The sequence below is a fragment of the Apodemus sylvaticus genome, chromosome 21 (genome assembly GCF_947179515.1).
Source record: "Apodemus sylvaticus chromosome 21, mApoSyl1.1, whole genome shotgun sequence".
NCBI classification, from domain to species: Eukaryota; Metazoa; Chordata; class Mammalia; order Rodentia; family Muridae; genus Apodemus; species Apodemus sylvaticus.
This window is the reverse complement of record NC_067492.1, coordinates 17,738,096-17,756,498: the sequence shown is the minus strand read 5'-3', so window position 1 is coordinate 17,756,498 and position 18,403 is coordinate 17,738,096. Positions and strand designations below refer to the sequence as shown.

Here is an 18,403-nt window from a genome sequence, read left to right as displayed (position 1 = left end):
GAAGCCAGGCGGAGGTGGCGCACGCCTGTAATCCCAGCACTCTGGGAGGCAGAGGCAGGCGCTAACTATCTTCAGTCTATAATTTGAATAGTTCTGAGTTCAAGGCCAGCCTGGTCTACAGAGTGAGTTCCAGGACAGCCAGGGCTACACAAAGAAACCCTGTCTCGAAAACAAACAAACAAACAAACAAAAAAGAAGTTTATACAAGTCTGCTGGAAACTTACGTGATTAAAACAGCTCATTTTTTCTACTGTTTTTCCCTTAGTGAAGTCATTATCAAAAGATATCTAGTTTGCTTTTTTATTTATTTCAATCTCAAGTCAGTTTGCAAATTAAGACAACAGGAGGTTCCTGGGGAGCTGAGGGAGTTTCTGAAGACATGTTTATCCCGTCAATCGCGAGGCTTACCTTAGCTTGGGAGCTGGGGGCTGCTTTTGACTTTGGTCCTACATCATTAAGGAAGCTGGCCCACAATTCATCTTCCTTCTTCTTCCTTGCATTCTCTGACCCAAGGCCTCCTTCTTGCTCCTCTTCATCTTCTTCACTACTGCCTCCCGAGTCTTCCTTGCCATCTTCCTCTTCGTCTAACAAGAGGCCACTTTGTTTCCTCTTCCTATACACCAACAGCCACCCAGAAAAAGGAAGACAAGACAGAATGCAAAGTCATCCACTGCCTCTCTTAATCCGTGAATCACCTTACATACCTGAAAGTTTACATCTGGGGTTACTAACAACACAGTAAGAAATGGAGAAGGTAAACCGAGATCTAATTTTTTAGAAATATTTACTCGCCAGGCGATGGTGGCTCACGCCTTTAATCCCAGAACTTGGGAGCCAGAGGCGGGTGGATTTCTGAGTTCGAGCCAGCCTGGTCTACAGAGTAAGTTCCAGGACAGCCAGAAAAACAGAGAATCCCTGTCTCAAAAAAAAAAAAAAAAAAAAAAAAAGAAAGAAAGAAAAAAAGAAAGAAATATTTACTCATTTATTGATGTGTATGTGTGTACTCCTGAGTGCATGTATGTGCACTATATACACATAAGCTTGTGGAAATCAAAAGAGGGTGCCAACTCCCCTGGAACTAAGGTCACTGGCAAGCCACCATAGAGATGCTGAGAGCTGAATCCAGGTCCTCCGCTAGAGCAGTAACTGTTCTTAACTACTGAGCCATTTCTGCAGCCCTGACTACCTTTGTTTTTAAGTATGTTTATTCAGTCACAAAGGTATAATTTAGAATTATACCATACAGTGAAAATAATACCCACAAGTTTCTCAGTGTTTTCAAATTCTTGGCATGTTACTCTTTGAGACTCAGGAACAATAAATCAATACCCTAGGCATTCTCAGAGTGTTAAATATTGCATTTTAAACATATTTCTAACTATCTTCAGTCTATAATTTGAATAGCTAAAATTCTTATTTAAATAATAAAACCCATTGATTCTAGTAAAAAAAAGTCTAATTATATCCTGTAGGAATATTTAATGAAAATTTAAAATTTGGGCTAGAGAGATGGTTCAGTGGTTAAGAGCACTGACTGCTCTTCCAGAGGTCCTGAGTTCAAATCCCAGAAACCACATGGTGGCTCACAACCATCTAGAATGAGATTTGATGCCTTCTTCTGAAGACAGCTAAAGTGTAGTTATATATAATAAACCAATCTTTTTTTTTTTTTTTTTTTTTTGGTTTTTTGGATTTGGGTTTTTCAAGACAGGGTTTCTCTGTCTTGTAGCCCTGGCTGTCCTGGAACTCACTCTGTAGACCAGGCTGGCCTCGAACTCAGAAATCCGCCTGCCTCTGCCTCCCAGAGTGCTGGGATTACAGGCGTGCACCACCACCGCCCGGCTATAAACAAATCTTTAAAAAAGAAAATGTAAAATTCAGGTCTCACAGCCCCTCATAAACTCATATTTGGACACTCCCCGTTAAGGAGTTACTTTGCAGGGGCTGGAGAGATGGCTCAGAGGTTAAGAGCACTGACTGCTCCTCCAGAGGTCCTGAGTTCAATTCTCAGCACCCACATGGTGGCTCACAACCATCTATCATAAATAAATCTTTAGGAAAAAAAAAGGAGTTACTTTGCATTACAAGTGTATCATCCTTGAGAGAATGGAAGGACTTAGATGACACACAGCCCATTTCCACTGTGTGTGGTAACTCTGTAGCAAGCATTGTCTTTTTATTACCTGCTCCCATAGTAAATTAAATGGGGGTGGTTGAGTTCATTCGAAACTTATATTTAGTATCCTATGTCTAGACCAGTATTTTTACTAAGAAAGCACCCAAGGTAGGCATGGTGGTGCACACCTTTAATCCCAGTATGCAGGAAAGCAAAGGCTTGACTATCTGTGAGTTGAAGGCCAGCTTTGTCTACATAGTGAGTTCCAGGACAGCAAAGCTACACACACTAAGAACAAAAACAGACAGACAAAAAACAAAAACAAAACAAAAAATCCAACACCTAAAAAGAAAATACCTAAAATTATGTCATTAATCTTTTCGGGGGGGGGGGGTGGCGGGGGGGGGGGGGTTCTACAGACATCTGTGCTAAATATTTTTTACTTCTAAAAGTTACTCCATTTAAAACAAAGTCTACAGACTCTTAAGTTCATTGTTGCCATTTTCTTCCAAACACTCTAAACAATACAGCACTTTCATGCCACTGGCAAAAAAAAAAAAAATCAAAAATCCTAACATAGAGAGAGATAATGGGGCCCAGGGCTTGTAAGAGTACATTTCTACTATTCCAACTTGTGGCTATAATATAGCACTTAATGTTCACTTTCTCTGTTTTCAAAAACTGCAATCTGCTTTCTGCTTCAATGCCCAAGACAGTAACAAGAGCAACTATAGTAGCAAGAAGAGTTCTATAGAAGATGCCTTCATCTGAGTTATAACCCATCATGAATTCAGAACATGGCCTGTTTGGGGATAGGGAGTTATTTAAAAGTTCAGCTGAGCTGGGCGGTGGTGGCGCACGCCTGTAATCCCAGCACTCTGGGAGGCAGAGGCAGGCGGATTTCTGAGTTTGAGGCCAGCCTGGTCTACAGAGTGAGTTCCAGGATAGCCAGGACTATACAGAGAAACCCTGTCTCGAAAAAACCAAAAAACCAAAAAAAAAAAAAGTTCAGCTGAAAAGAATTTAATTTATATAGCCTTAGATCAAACAGTTCTACACCTTTAAATCTGACTTACAAAAATCCATATACCATGGGCTGGAGAGAAGGCTCAGTGGTTAAGAGTACTGACTGAGTTCAGTTCCCAGCACCACACGGTGGCTCACAGCCATTTGTAATGGGATCTGATGTCCTCTTCTAGTGTGTCTAAGGACAGCTATAAAATAAAATTTTAAAAACAACAACTGCCGGGCAGTGGTGGCGCACGCTTGTAATCCCAGCACTCTGGGAGGCAGAGGCAGGCAGATTTCTGAGTTCAAGGCCAGCCTGGTCTACAGAGTGAGTTCCAGGACAGCCACAGCTATACCGAGAAACCCTGTCTTGAAAAAACTAAATCCAAAAAACCAAAACAACAACAACAACAAAAAACCCTTGTACCAGTATGTAACAACATGCTCTAACATTGTCTTCTGTAGCCTTTTGCTGTAGCAAAGACTGTACAATCTAACTGTTCCTCAGTAGGTGGATGCTGTACAGTCTAACTATTCCTCAGTAGGTGGATGCTGTACAATCTAACTGTTCCTTAGTAGGTGGATGCTTAACTCTAGCCAGGCCTGCTCATAAAGTGTAACACTACAGTCCCTGAAAGAACAGGGTGTGTCAAATGGACTGCCATGCTGCCTTTAAAGCGAAGGGCTAAGAGAGACCCGACACAGTAAAGCCTCACTGGAATCACACCCCTACTCAGAAGACAGTCAAGAGGCTTAGGAGTAGCCCAGCCTGGGCAACAGAGCGAGACCTGTCCAAGAGTGAGCATGAGCATGATATACAGTGTGCTACCATTTTTACTGTTAAACAAAGAGAGCAGGAAATATATGTACCCACACTGAGTACAACAGCATCTAAGGTAACAGCTTTTCAGGGTAAGATCAGAGGGTATATCCTATAGCAACAAGACTGCTTTAACCACATGCACATTTTACTTAGTGATTTTAAAATTAAGGCCTAGAACTTTTTTTAAATTGGTTGAAGACCTTGATTTTTATTTATTTATTTTTTTGGATTTGGTTTTTTTCCGAGACAGGGTTTCTCTGTGTAGCCCTGGCTGTCCTGGAACTCACTCTGTAGACCAGGCTGACCTTGAACTCAGAAATCCGCCTGCCTCTGCCTTCCAGAGTGCTGGGAGTACAGGCATGCGCCACCACCGCCCAGCTGAAGGCCTTGATTTTAATTTTAGGGTATCAACAAATATTCCCTCATACAGGAAGGGGTTAAAAACCCTGGCACTAAAGCTAGGAGCAATGGTTCATGCCTATAATCCCTAAAATTCTGGAGGCTGAAGCTGGAGGCTAGCCTAGGCTACACAATGAATTCCAGACCAGTTTGACGCACAGCACGCACAGAGACAATGTTAAGGAAGAAAGGAGGAAAGGAGGAAGGGAGAAAGGGAGAAAGGGAGGGAGGGAGGGAGGGAGGGAGGGAGGGAGGGAGGGAGGGAGGGAGGGAGGGAAGGATAGACTATGATGGCACAGGCCTTTGATCCCAGCACTCAGGAGGAAGAGATAGGTGGATGGATCTCTGTGAGTTCAAGGACAGCCAAGTCTGCAGAGCAAGTTCCAGGACATGCATAGCTACACAGAGAAACCCAGTCTCAAATAACAAACAAACAAGGCAGACAGGTGTATCGTGAAAGCCCCCTCAGGGCAGCATCACCTGGCTGGAATGCCCTGAGCCTTCCTCCGTTTCCCTTTGGTTTTCTCAGCCTGCTCTTCACCATCCACTTCATCTTCCTTCACTAATTCATTGACATCATCTTCACTGTACTCTCCACCTGAAATCACAGAACAGGGCAGTCAGAGGATTGGAAAGAAGATTTGTCACAAACTGTTAAGAATGACATCTGAAGCAGGTGTGTGCACCTGACGCTCTGCACTTTGGAGGAGGGGAGGAAGCCAGAGACTCAGTAGTTCAAACCTGTGCTTGGTACCAAGTGAGGCTGAAGCCAGCCTGGGCTACATGAGACCCTGTCTTAATTAAACAAACAAACAATCCTAAAACAACAGAAATAATAAAACAAAACAAAAACCCCCTTTTAAGATAAATATTTGTACCCAGGTGTGGCAGCCCATGGCTTTAATCCAAGCACTCCTGCCGCAAAGGAAAGTGGATCTCCATGAGTTTGAGGCTAACCTGGTCTTCAGAATGAGTTCCTGGACAGCCATAGCTATACAAAGAAACCCTGTCTCAAAAAACAAAACATGCCGGGTGGCACACATCTTTAATTCCAGCACTTGAAAGGCAGAGGCAGGCGGATTTCTGAGTTTGAGGCCAGTCTGGTCTACAGAGTGAGTTCCAGGATAGCCAGGGCTACACAGAGAAACTCAAAACAAACAAAACAAAACAAAACTTAAAAATCAAGGCTGTGCAAGTGGTGCACACCTTTATATCCCAGTACTCAAGAAGCAGAGACAGGTGTATCTCTGTGAGTTCATGGCCAGCCTGGTTTACAGAGAGAGGTCCAGGACAGCCAGGGCTATGTAGAGAGACTCTGTTTCAAGGGAAACAAAACATCTCAAGGAAAACAAAATCATAAGATCACATATCAGATTCCAAAATTAAGTAAAAAAAGAAAAAAAAGAAAAAAAGAGGGCTAGAAAGACAGAAGGCTGCGGGGGTTAAGAGCATAGCCGGCTCTTTCAGAAGTCCCGAGCTCAATGCCCAGGACCCGTCCAAGTCACAACCACCTGTAACTTCAGATCCAGAGGAAATCAACTCCTCTGGCCCATATGGGAACCAATACTGCTGTGAACACACCCAAACTCAGAGAAACAAACACACACACACACACAAATAAATTCTAAAAAAGTAAAATTTTCAGTTATATCAAGCTGTCAGATGACAACAAATCAGAAAAGTGAATATGAAGTATGAATAGGAATCATACTCATTTTTCAAATTTATTATTCATTGACAAAAGTCAACATTGCTGGCATTTGGGCACATCAAAAGCTCTAGATAAGCCGGGCGGTGGTGGCGCACACCTGTAATCCCAGCACTTGGGAGGCAGAGGCAGGAGGATTTCTGAGTTCGAGGCCATCCTGGTCTCCAGAGTGAGTTCCAGGACAGCCAGGACTACACAGAGAAACCCTGTCTCGAGAAACCAAAAAAAAAAAAAAAAAAAAAAAGGAAAAAAAAGAAAAAAAAAAGTAGTAAGGACAAAAGCTCTAGATGTAGTATCATACACATTACTTCTTAAAAAGATTTTTTAAAATGTATGTTTGTGTGTGGGAGTAGGGTTACTGCATAGGTGGGTGCCGATGCTTGTTGAACTCAGAGCTGGAGGCCCAGCTGACTGCTAGCTACCACTATGCTAGTTATCCACTATGCTAGCTATCCACTATCCTAGTGGATACTGGAAAGCAAACCTGGGGCCACCTCGAGAGCACTTTCCTGATCTGAGTCATCTCTCCAGACTCAGAGGAGACTTCTTAGGTTCTGACAGACATTTCTGATTGGCCCTGGAAGCTGTCTTAACTAGGGCTTCGATTGCTGTGATAAATAAAACACCATGACCAAAGCACCTTGAAGAGGAAAGGGCTTATTTCATCTTACAACTTACAGTCTACCGTGAAGGAAGTCAGGGCAGGAACCTGGGTTCAAGAACCAATGCAGAGACCATGGAAAAATGCTTCTTACTGCTCTGCTCCCACAGCTTGCTCAGCCTGCTTCCTGACAGCACCCAGGACCGCCAGTCCAGGAGTAACCACCACCCACATCACCCACCAACCATCAAAGTGCACAGGCTTGCCAGCAGATCGATCTGCTGGGCGAGTTTTCTAATTGAGGTTCCCACTTCCTGAATGACTTCATCTTGTGTCAAGTTGACATAAAACCAGCAAAGAAGCATGATGAACAGGGCTAAGAGTACAGTCATGTACAGGTGGCACACGCCTGTAATCCCAGCACTCTGAGAGGCAGAGGCAGGCAGATTTCTAAGTTCGAGGCCAGCCTGGTCTACAGAGTGAGTTCCAGGACAGCCAGGGCTACGCAGAGAAACCCTGTCTCAAAAAAACCAAAATCCAAAAAACAGAAAACAAACAAACAAACAAAAAAGAGTACAGTCATTCACAGAGAACAAATGAAGAGAGAACTCCACGAAGCAGAACAAAAAGTCCCGTAACAATAAAATCCACATTTCTCGCTACACATTTTCTTTCTGTTTGCCTTCTTTCCAAGAATATTTCTGTTTGGATTTGGTCTTGTTTTTGAGACAGTCATGTACCCCAGGCTTGCCTCAATTCACAATGCAGCTGAGACTGGCCTTGAGCTTCTGATCTTCCCACCTCTATCCCGCAAATGCTAAGATTACAGAAGTGTGTTATCACACCTGGGAGCCAAGTAACACTGTCCCCAGCTTCTTCACAATAGACTCTTCTCAATGTCGTCAATGGGACTCATTAGGCTAAAAACTGGGTGCAAGAGTTTGTTCCATGGTGTGACGCAGGCAAGGATCCTCAGCTTCTCTCCCATGCCATCATTCCCGCTTCTACTGTTCACAGCTGGGCTCTCATCCTTCATCTCGCCCTCCCACAACAGAACGGGGTTCAGAGGCGCACAGCCCATAAATATTCTTCATACCGCTCGTCTGCAGTCATCTAAGACACATGCTCTTTCTCCACACCCTTCTCATCTTGTTGCTGTGGTACCCGCTGCTATCTATGGCTGTGGCTGACATAAAGCTGTCAGTTCACAGGCTCAAGGAGTGTGTGGAAGTGAAAGGATCCCCAGGGCACATGCTCTCGGCCTTCTCCAGCCCTGCTTACCTCACAGTCTTTACAAGGTTCCTGTGAGGAGCACTACAGGAAGACACCTAGGGAACACCTACTCAGCTAGCTTAGCTGCTGCTGCTGTGTCATCTCCTTGTCTCCTTGTCTCCTTTTCCTCCTCTTCTTCCTCTCCCTCTCCCTCTCTCTATCAGGACATCACTAAGCACCCTTAGCTAGTCTCGAACTCACTATGTAAACCAGGCTAGCGTCAAATTCATCTCTGAGCCTGTCTTGTCTGCATCTGCCTCCCAAGTGCTGGGATCAGAGGCATGTGCCACCACAACCGCCATTCAGCAACAATCAAGACTGGTGGCCCTCGACTATTTGCTTATGCTTTCTGATCCTCCACCTTTTCATCTGTAAAATGGACAGTACAAAAGCACACATCTTGAAGCTTGTGTGAGTTAGTAGTGAGTTATCATTGAAGTGTTTTAAAGCTATGTGCACATAAAGGGCATTTGCGAATGGAGCTAGCCAACCTCTTACTAAATGGTGAATAACTGAGGTCCTTCTCTGAGCCTCCTTACGACTGAGAGCAGAGATAGAGAAGAACGTTCCTTCTCATCATTCCTACTCAACATCATCGTAGAAGTACCATGTACAACATGTCAAGCAAAAGAAACCTAAGAGTGTCACAAAAAATTCAACCTTGACATCATTATCTACCGTGAGAATCCTGTGGAATCTATAAAATCCCCTGAACTGATGTATGAGTTTAGCAAGTTTGAAGAATGCAATACTTTAGCATGCCAAAGTATTGCATTCTCATGTTCTAGCAACCAACAAGCAACTGGAAATAAAAGACCTACATGGACATGACACCGCATTCAGACTAGTAGAGAAGATTGTTAGGTTATCAGTTCTCCCCAGACTGACCTACAGATTCAGTACAATGCCCAACAAAATCCATGCAAGCATCTAAGGAGCACCCAGGGCCACATGGGCCGTAAGAAAACCTGCCTCAGAAGATTCCTTGATTCCTAACAGATGCCTTGGTGATCAAACTAAGATTCCAGGGCTGGAGAGATGACTCAGTAGTCAAGAGCACTGACTGCTCTTCCAGAGGTCCTAAATTCAATTCCCAGCAAGCACATGGTGGCTCACAACAATCTGTAATAGGTGGAGTCTGATGCCCTCTTCTGGTGTCTGAAGACTGCAACAGTGTACTCACATACATAAAATAAATAAATCTTTAAACAACAACAACAATAACAACAAACCTAAGATTCCAGAGAAACAAAACAGAAACAAAAGCCAGGCAAGTCAGGCTCTCTGACTGCAAAGTCAGTCAGTGTCCAGTGATGGCAATTATGGTGACCTCTTCCATCAGGAAAATAGGAGCAAAGGGAAGATTCCTTCTGAGACTAGCAGATGCCTTGGTGATCAAACCCAAGATACAGCACATGCTAGACAAAGCCCTCTGTCTCTGAGCTGCCTCCGGACCACAAGACAGACTTAATGGCAACACAGGCATCAAGCAAGTGAAGGAACACTGTCACAATCCTGATGGAAAACTGCTTCCATCCTAGAATTCTGTTAACAACAACCCATCAAACTGGCCTGAGGTAACCTTCAGACATTCCAGGTCTCAGAATAATGCTTCTGCAATGCACCCTTCCTTGGGAAGCCACTCCATATTCTCTTCTCATTTTGGTGGAACAAAGCAAAAAACAAGACCATGGAGAGTGGTCAGACACAAGGAGATCCGAGGCTGGCATGGAGGCACACACCCAGAATCACTGCAAAGGTGGAAGAAGGAGGATCAGGAACTCAAAAGTCACACCAGTTACATACGGACTGCAAGGCCAGCGTGGCACACATGACACCCTTTGAGAGAGAAAGACAGAGGGAGAGACAGAGACAGGCCAGCAGACGAAGAGAGACAAAGACACAGACACAGAGACAGAGAGAGAACCTGGGAATACAGAGAAGGAATAAAGAGGACCCGAAAGAGTAGGAACCATGCTGAAAGACCTGAGGTTTAAAGCTCCAAAGGGCAGAGGAAAACCACACCAAAACAGAGCGAGGCCAAGGCAGAGGTCAATTTCCAAGAGACAGCGATAAGAACCCAAGGAACCTAAGTATGCTGGGAGATGATTTTGGGAAATTTTGAAAGCCTAGAGTCAGATTAGTGGTAAGCGCATGGGCAGCTGAGTTAAAACGGGAACAGTAAGATGGCACAGTGGATAGACGCATTGACACCAAGCCTGACAACCCAAGCTCTCTCTCTGGAAGCCACATAGTGGATGGAGAGAACCAATTCCCTCGTGATATCCTCTAACTCATTCATGCGCACTCTGGCATGCACTTGGACACACACACACACACACACACACACACACACAAACTTGTAAAACAAAACATTCATTAATATCAGAGAAAAGAGGTCCAGTTAAAGCAAGCACAGCATATTACATAGCTGTCCATACAGTAGGCAATAAGAAAACCATGGACTACTTATCTAATCAAGACAGGTACAGTGGCAGGTAGGAGAATTGGAGAGGGCCTAGGGGTTGAAGAGTGGACGGTGGAAACAGGAGAAGGAACCCTGAGTGCTAAAAAGAGACTCAGTACGTATGAATAAAGTCAAAAGAAACTAGCAAAGCCAGACTGTGAAAGGAGAAAGCAGTTTCCTTAAACAGACTTGAAATATCTGACATCACATTCAACAAGCATACATGCAGGCAAAACACGCGTGTACATAAAATGCAATTTAAAAATTAAAATAAATTTTAATATTTTTTTTAAAAATTGGCAGAAAGATATTGAAGAGATGGCTTAGCAGTTAAGAGACCTTGCTGCTATTACAGAAAGGACTGGAGTTTCATTTCCAGCACCCATGACAACCACCTGTAATTCTTAAGTCCAGAGGATCTGACATTCTCTTCTGCTTCCTCAGGAACGCACGCACGCACATGCAAACATGCATGAAATTTAAAAAGTAAATGCTAAAGTTCCTCCTGCATACCCCACACCCCGCTGTATTCATGTGCATGCCTTCCTGTAGTGGCAGAGGCCAACCTACAGTGTCATTCATAAGAAAGTGTCCACCTCTTTTGAGAAAGATCTCTCATTGGGCTGGAGCTCACGAATGTCTAGAATGGCTTGCAGAAGGGCATCCTCCTACCTGTCTCTTCCTAGTATCATGTAACTGTTGAGCATTTGCGGCAGGCACGTTTACCACATAAATCTGTTAAATTGAAGTCAGGTCTTCATACTTGCAAGGCAAACATTTTACCAACTGAAGCATCCTCCCAGACTCTCTTCCTCTCCCAGGACAGGAACTTATTACATTATCCTGGCGGGTCTGGAATTCACAATGTTGAGCAGGCTATTTTCAAACTTACAGCAACCCTCCTGCCTCAGAACCCACCAAGTTTCTGGATTATAGGCTTATACTACCATAACTGGCACAACATAACTTTTTGATTGGATGGATAAATAAAAATGACGTGTGTGTGTGTGTGTGTGTGTGTGTGTGTGTGTGTGTGTGTGTTTAAAGGAAGATGTGGACATCTTGTTCTAGGGCCTCAGTCTTCCTAAGGCTGCCACCCTTTTTTAATAAAGAGTCTCATGTTGTGGCGACCCCCAACCATAAAAGTATCTTTGTTGCTACTTTATAACTGAATTTTGCTACTGTTATAAACTATAATATAAACATCTGTGTCTAGGTGCTCTTCAGCCACCTTTGTGAGAGAACTTTCTATACCTTATTTTTTTGAGACAGTGTTTCTCACTAACAAGAAGCTCACTAAGCCAGTGAGATCCCAGGATTGTTGCTGTCAACACTCAACACACCACAGTTAGAGGCCCCCACAAGATACCTCCAGCTTTCATGTGGATGCTGGGCATTTGAACCCAGGATCTTAAGCTGTAGAGCTAGCTTCCCCATCCACAACCCCTAGAGTTGCGTTTCACCTAAGCAACTATACTGGAATAAATAATTTTAAGGAAATGGTTAAGCCAGAGCAAGGTACAAGATGAGGAGGGGCTATCTTTTGGAATTAAGACATACCAGACTGAGCCGGGCGACGGTGGTGCACGCCTGTAATCCCAGCACTCTGGGAAGCAGAGGCACTGGCAGATTTCTGGGTTTGAGGCCAGCCTGGTCTTTCCAGGACAGCAGGGCTATACAGAGAAACCCTGTCTCGAAAAAAAACAAATCTAAAAAACAAAAACAAAAACAAAAAAAAAAAAAAGTCTTAAGCCGGGCAGTGGTGGCACACACCTGTAATCCCAGGCAGAGGCAGGCGGATTTCTGAGTTCGAGGCCAGCCTTGTCTACAGAGTGAGCTCCAGGACAGCCAGGGCTATACAGAGAAAACCTGTCTGGGGGGGGGCGGGGGGGGGGGGAGCCAAAAAACCAAAAAAGACGTACCAGACTGGAGAGCCAACTCAGGTTTAAGAATACAGGCAGCTTTTTTTCAAAGGGCCACTTTCAATTTCTAGCCCAGTTCAAGGGTCCATAATTGTTTATAATTCGATTTCCAGGGAATCCAATGCCTTCTTCTAGACACCACGTATACAAGTAATGTACAGATAGATGTCCATTTAGACAAGACACGCATACAGATAAAATAAATAAAAATTTCAAAAAAGATTTGCCTGGACCTCGCATAAGCTGGATTCTTAGTGTGTTCCTCTACCCCACCCCAAGAAAAGAAACCAGCTAAGCCATTAAAGAGTGTGTGTTTCACGGCCAAAGGATCTGACTTTGGTTCCAGAGTTGTGCGGCTCACAACTGAGTGTAACTCCTTCACCTGGAGATCCAATACCCTCTCCTGTCCTCTCTGGTCACCTGAAAACACTCCATAAACACACAAATAAAAATAATAAGGGGCTGGAGAGACGGCTCAGCTCTACTTGTATCTCCAATCCCAGAAGCCCTGGACATGCACATGATGCACAGAGACATACATTCAGGAAAACCACTGATATACATGACATAAAATGAATCTTTAAAAGTAAAACTTTTTAAAAAAGTCCTTAAAAGAGGGCAATGGGCAGCTACTGCAAAGTGACAAAATACATTATTACAGGAAATTTCTAACAAGTCGATCCCTCTGAACCCAGAGGCGGATAATTCAGTCTCGGACGTGGAGGAAGCTGGCAATTTCCTTAAAACAGCCTCCAATGTCCGGGTCGGCTTCAGAACGTTTCAGAGCGATAGATAGTACGCTCAGCCGGCCAGCTTCACGCGCCTGTTCCCGCGCTCCGAGGGGGCGGCGGCCCGGGAGAGCAGCTGTGCAGAACCGACACACGCGTGTTCCAGGCCGGCTGGGGGCCAGAGTCCTGAGGACTGAACCCCCGGAGCCCTCGAGCCACGGGAGCCTCGCGACCCCGAGGCCCACGCCCTGGGGACCTCGAGAGTCCCGAGTGAGGTGTGAAGCGTGGGAACCACCCTCCTTTCGCCTCAGGCCGATCGCTCACCCGACGGCACGTAGTCCTCATCCTCATCCGACGTGGAGAAGTCTTCGGAGTCGAATTCCTCCATACTGCTGTCACTTGGGGCCTGCTACCGACACGACTGCGGCCACTGCCCCAAAATAGCGAAACTCTAGGGCGAGACCATAGAGGTACAGGACCAGCAGCTAGGGCCGCCCTAAAGGCGAGCGCACATGCGCAGACAGTGCCACGAGGTCAAAGACGACACTTCCGGCTGGTGCGGTTGGTCAGTTTACACATGGGCCCTTCTGGGATTCCGGACCCTCCGGAAGCGATGCATGCTGGGGCTTGTAGTTTTCAACGCTGTTTTGCATCCTTGATGGAGACTGGCTTATCTGCGGAAATAGTTTTCTCTTTATACTTGTCTTTTTATATTCAAATTTGCTCACTCGCTAATATTTTTTGTAACTCTAAAATTAGTGATTAAAATGTCACTCCAGGACATGCGTAGAGAGTAAAAGCTGAGAGTCGAAGAGATGTTAAAATTTCCATCAACTTTTTTGAGCAAGGGTGAGGCTCCGCCTTCTTGATTCAATTCTCTCGCTAGAATCGAGTCCTTTAATGCAGTTTAGTATCTTTACCCATGCGTTTTTGTTTTTTTCTGGGTGATTTTGCTGCCTAAAATGGATCCCAAGAACTACCAAAACTCTGTCTAATATTATAAGCGCAAGAAAACAGCGATGAGCTTTCCTGAGAAAATATGCCTGTTAAGAAAGCTACATTCAGGCCTGAGTTACAAGTACTGTTGGCAGTAAGTTCAACATTAATGAATCAACAATCCGGTAATCACCTAAAAGAGAAAAGGAAATGCGCTTATCTGTGAAGGAAGGCACTGCACAAAGTGCTAAATTGATACTTACAGTGCAAGTGAAACAGCGGGAAAGATGGATGGAAAAGCAATTAAATTTGTGAGGCTTGGTGAGAAGGCCCAAAGGTTAACAGTACTTGTTGCTTTTGCAGCAAAACTAGGTTCTGTTCCTAGCATCCCCAGCATGGTGGTTCACTACTGCCCTGGTTCTGACCTCTATGGGCACCAAGCATGTACGAGGTGCACTTACACACACGCATGCAGGCACTCACACATAAAATAAAAATAAACAAAATCTTGAAAACTTTGTCGATTCGTGAGGTGGCCTGTCAGGAAACCATAAGGTGAAGCTGAAAGGCAAACAATTTTTCGTTGTTATGCCTCAAACACCACCTTTCTCAACCAGCATCTTGGTCAAGGTATAAATACTTTTTTTTCCCCCTTTTCTTTCGAGACAGGGTTTCTCTGTGTTACCCTAGCTGTCCTGGAACTCACTCTGTAGACCTAGCTGGCCTCGAACTCAGAAATCCACCTGCCTCTGCCCCCCAAGTTCTCGCCAGGCCTAATTACAACTTTCAAGACATAGGACACAAGGAAGCTTTATAGTAAATCTGAAAAGGATTTGTTTCTTGTCTTTTCATGACAGGGTTTCTTTGTGTAACCCTGGCTGTCCTAGAACTCTTTCTGTAGACCAGGTTTGTCACAAACTCACAGAGATCGGCCTGCCTCTGCTTCCCGAGTGGGCGGATTTAAAAAAAAAAAAAAAAAAGCAAGCCGGGCGGTGGTGGCGAACGCCTGTAATCCCAGCACTCTGGGAGGCAGAGGCAGGTGGATTTCTGAGTTGGAGGCCAGCCTGGTCTACCGAGTGAGTTCCAGGACAGCCAGGGCTATACAGAGAAACCCTGTCTCGAAGAAAAAAAAAAAAAAAGCAGCTCGCTGTTTAGCAGTGCTGCAGGATGCAGTGGGTTAGCAGCCCACTCTGGCTAACTTGCTCAACTTTGGCTTGCTTCCATGTCCAGCTCATTTTGGAGGGTTTCTTAAGGCCAACAAGAAAACCACCACGATGAATTACTTTCTGAAAGTCAGTCACTAAAAGCAAAGTCATGCTGGGCAGTGGTGGTGCACGCCTTTAATCCCAGCACTTGGGAGGCAGAGGCAAGCGGATTTCCGAGTTCAAGGCCAGCCTGGTCTATAGAGTGAGTTCCAGGACAGCCAGGGCTAAACAATATATGTATGTATATGTATATATATATATATATATATATATATATATATATATATATATATATATATATATACACTGTGGTAAAAATGCAATGCATACTGTACTGAAAATAATTGAAGTCTTGGAGCACATGAAGGAGGAAAATGTGGAGGAAACCTTAGCAGAGAAATCAGTAGGACCAACCAATGCGCTGGATGAGTGGGCAAAACATGGTGGGAATCAGCCATGAGGATAGCAATAGGAATCAGACTGAGAGCTCACAACCCCCAAAATATCAGCGTGGAATACTGTCTAAAGGGGGCTGGGGAGGGTGACGTAAAAGAATGTGCCCCAAGCTTGATTGTGCCCTCAAATTTAACCTCTTCACCTCCTCTGGCCCTTACACTGAGATGCTTAACGGAATGAGACAGAAAGTCCTGTGTGGTGGCACACGATTTTAATTCCAACACTCAGGAGACAGGGACAGGTAGATCTCTGTGAGCTCAAGGCCAGTCTGGTCTCCATAACGTGTTCCACGTCAGTCAACACTACATAGTGATACTCTTTTTGGATGGGTGGGGTAAAGGACTTTTTGAGACAGGATCTCTTTGTGTATCTTTGGCTGTCCTGGAACTCACTATGTAGACCAGGCTGGCTGTGAACTCAAAAGATCCGCCTGCCTCTGCCTCCTGAGGGCTGGGATTAAAGACTTGGGTTTGTGCCACCACTGCCCAGCTGTGATACTCAATTTTTAAAAAAGAAGTAAAAAAAAAAAAAAAAACAAAGAAAAAAAAAGAAAAGATAAAGGAATGAGGCAGGAAACAAATCAGAAAATAATGCAAATTTTCAAGACAGATAGGGAGGGGGAAATCATCACATCACGCCATCAAGACATAAGAACAAAATCCCTGGGGTAGAACTGCTGGATGTTGACTTGTGCCACTCTTCCTCTCTTGCCGACGAAGCCCCATCTATATGCCCCTTGGTTTTCAGGAGGCAAGCCAAAGTTGAGCAGGTTAGCCACGGTGAGCTACCTAGCCCACTGCATCCTGCAGTATGGCCGAACATCTACATGGAGGGTTTTTTTTTTTAAAGATTTATTTATTTTAGTACACTGTAGCTATCCTCATACAGACCAGAAGAGGGCACTCGACCCCATTATAGGTGGTTGTTTGTAAGTCACCATGTGATTGGTGAGAATTGAACTCAGGACCTTTGGAAGAGCAGCCAGTGCTTTTAACCACTGAACCAGCAAACAGCGAACTTTCGTTGTTTTTATATATAAAGTTTTAAGTGCTTACTCTTTTGATTTTTTTTTTTGGAGTCCATTTGTGCATACCACTGTGCTCACTGTGAGAACTGTACAGTGTCATGCTCTCTGTACTGTTTCTCTCTTTTTTTTAGCGCGGAGGGGTTTTTGAGACAGGGTTTCTCTGTGTCGCCCTGGCTGTCCTGGAACTCACTCTGTAGGCCAGGCTGGCCTCGAACTCAGAAATCTGCCTGCCTCTGCCTCCAGAGTGCTGGGATTAAAAGCACATATCACCACTGCCCAGCTTCCAGATGCTTTTTTAAAGTGGTGCTTGGCAAGTTCACTAAAGCTCTGAAACATGCGATAGTCCATCTAGGAGCATTCAAGTGTGTAGCTCAAGGCCAATGAGTTCAAGGCTCTGGGTTTGATCTCTAGCAACAAAAATAAAAAGGATCAAAAAAAGAAAAGGGGGGGGGGGCTGGAGAGATGGCTCAGCGGTTAAGGACACTGACTGCTCTTCAAGAGATCCTGAGTTCAAATCCCAGCAACCACATGGTGGCTCACAACTATCTGTAATGGGATCTGATGCCTCTGGTGTGTCTGAAGACAGAGACAGTGTACTTATACATAAAATAAATAAAATAAGTATTTTAAAAAAAAGAAAGAAAAGAAAAAAAGAAAAGGGATCTGGGCGGTGGTGGTGCATGCCTGTAATCCCAGCACTTGGGAGGCAGAGGCAGGCAGATTTCTGAGTTCCAGGCCAGCCTGGTCTACAGAGTGAGTTCCAGGACAGCCGGGGCCACACAGAGAAACCCTGTCTTTCAAATAGCACAAAAAAAGAAGAAGAAGAAGAAGAAGAAGAAGAAGAAGAAGAAGAAGAAGAAGAAGAAGAAGAAGAAGAAGAAGAAGAAGAAGAAAAGAAAAGGAAAGGAAAAGAAAAACAAAAGAAAAGGGGTCAGCACTTAAAAATGGATGGATTTCAAACAGTCTAGAGTCTCAGCTTCTCTTTAAAAATATGATTAAATATGGTAACATTACGTCATCATCCAGCAGGACAAAAATAGGCTAGAGACAGGCAACAGGCGTCCCTCTACTCAGGGGCAACACAGTTAGAGTAGTGCTCACTCTCTGACTCTTGGAAGGTGCTTGACTCACTGTTGCCTTGGCAATAATTTGAGGGATCATCTTGCCAAATTCAGCACCTTTAACTCTTCATCTTCCAGCCTCCACTTTCAAGTGTGGGTTGTGACTTATGGAAACTAGAAATCCCTTCCTATGTCTCAGGTCCATAGACACATGGGGATCTCTGGCCGAAACCTCACAATCCATACCTAATGGCCTGAATCCTTCCAGGATGACAGAAGCATGTCTCTTGATCTGACCACTAGTCACATAGGTGCACACACGTAAAAATTTACCAAGCTCTAAGTCCACATTCGTGTCCTTACTGTACACAAACGGACTGCTTAAAAACATTACATCCAGCCGGGTAGTGGAGGCGCACACCTGTAATCCCAGGACTCTTAGGAGGCAGAGGCAGGCAGATTTCTGAGTTCGAGGACAGCCTGGTCTACAGAGTGAGTTCCAGGACAGCCAGGGCTATGCAGAGAAACCCTGTCTCAGAAAAAAGAAAAAAAAAATCCAAAAACATTACATCCGAGTGTGGCGGTGCACACCTTTAATCTCAGCAGAGGCAGGCAGATCTCTGAGTTTGAGACTAGCTTGGTCTACACAGTGAGTTCCAGAACAACCAAAGAAA

The 18,403-nt window shown here is 44.6% G+C and overlaps 1 protein-coding gene across 2 annotated transcripts in view; it reads right to left on the bottom strand.

Annotated features, from left to right (window-relative positions):
• Window positions 1-13,568, bottom strand: part of Cfdp1 (craniofacial development protein 1) — an 88,426-nt gene extending 74,858 nt beyond the window's left edge. The window contains exons 1-3 of one of the 2 annotated variants that reach the window (XM_052166238.1): window positions 13,369-13,568; window positions 4,827-4,944; window positions 409-613 (exon numbers count right to left, since the gene is read on the bottom strand). In XM_052166238.1, coding sequence (XP_052022198.1) covers window positions 409-613; window positions 4,827-4,944; window positions 13,369-13,432 — 387 coding nt within the window. In that variant the 5' untranslated portion in view covers window positions 13,433-13,568. The remainder of the gene's footprint in view (window positions 1-408; window positions 614-4,826; window positions 4,945-13,368) is intronic. The other variant, XM_052166237.1, reaches the window with a different exon arrangement.
• Window positions 13,569-18,403: the final 4,835 nt, after the last annotated feature.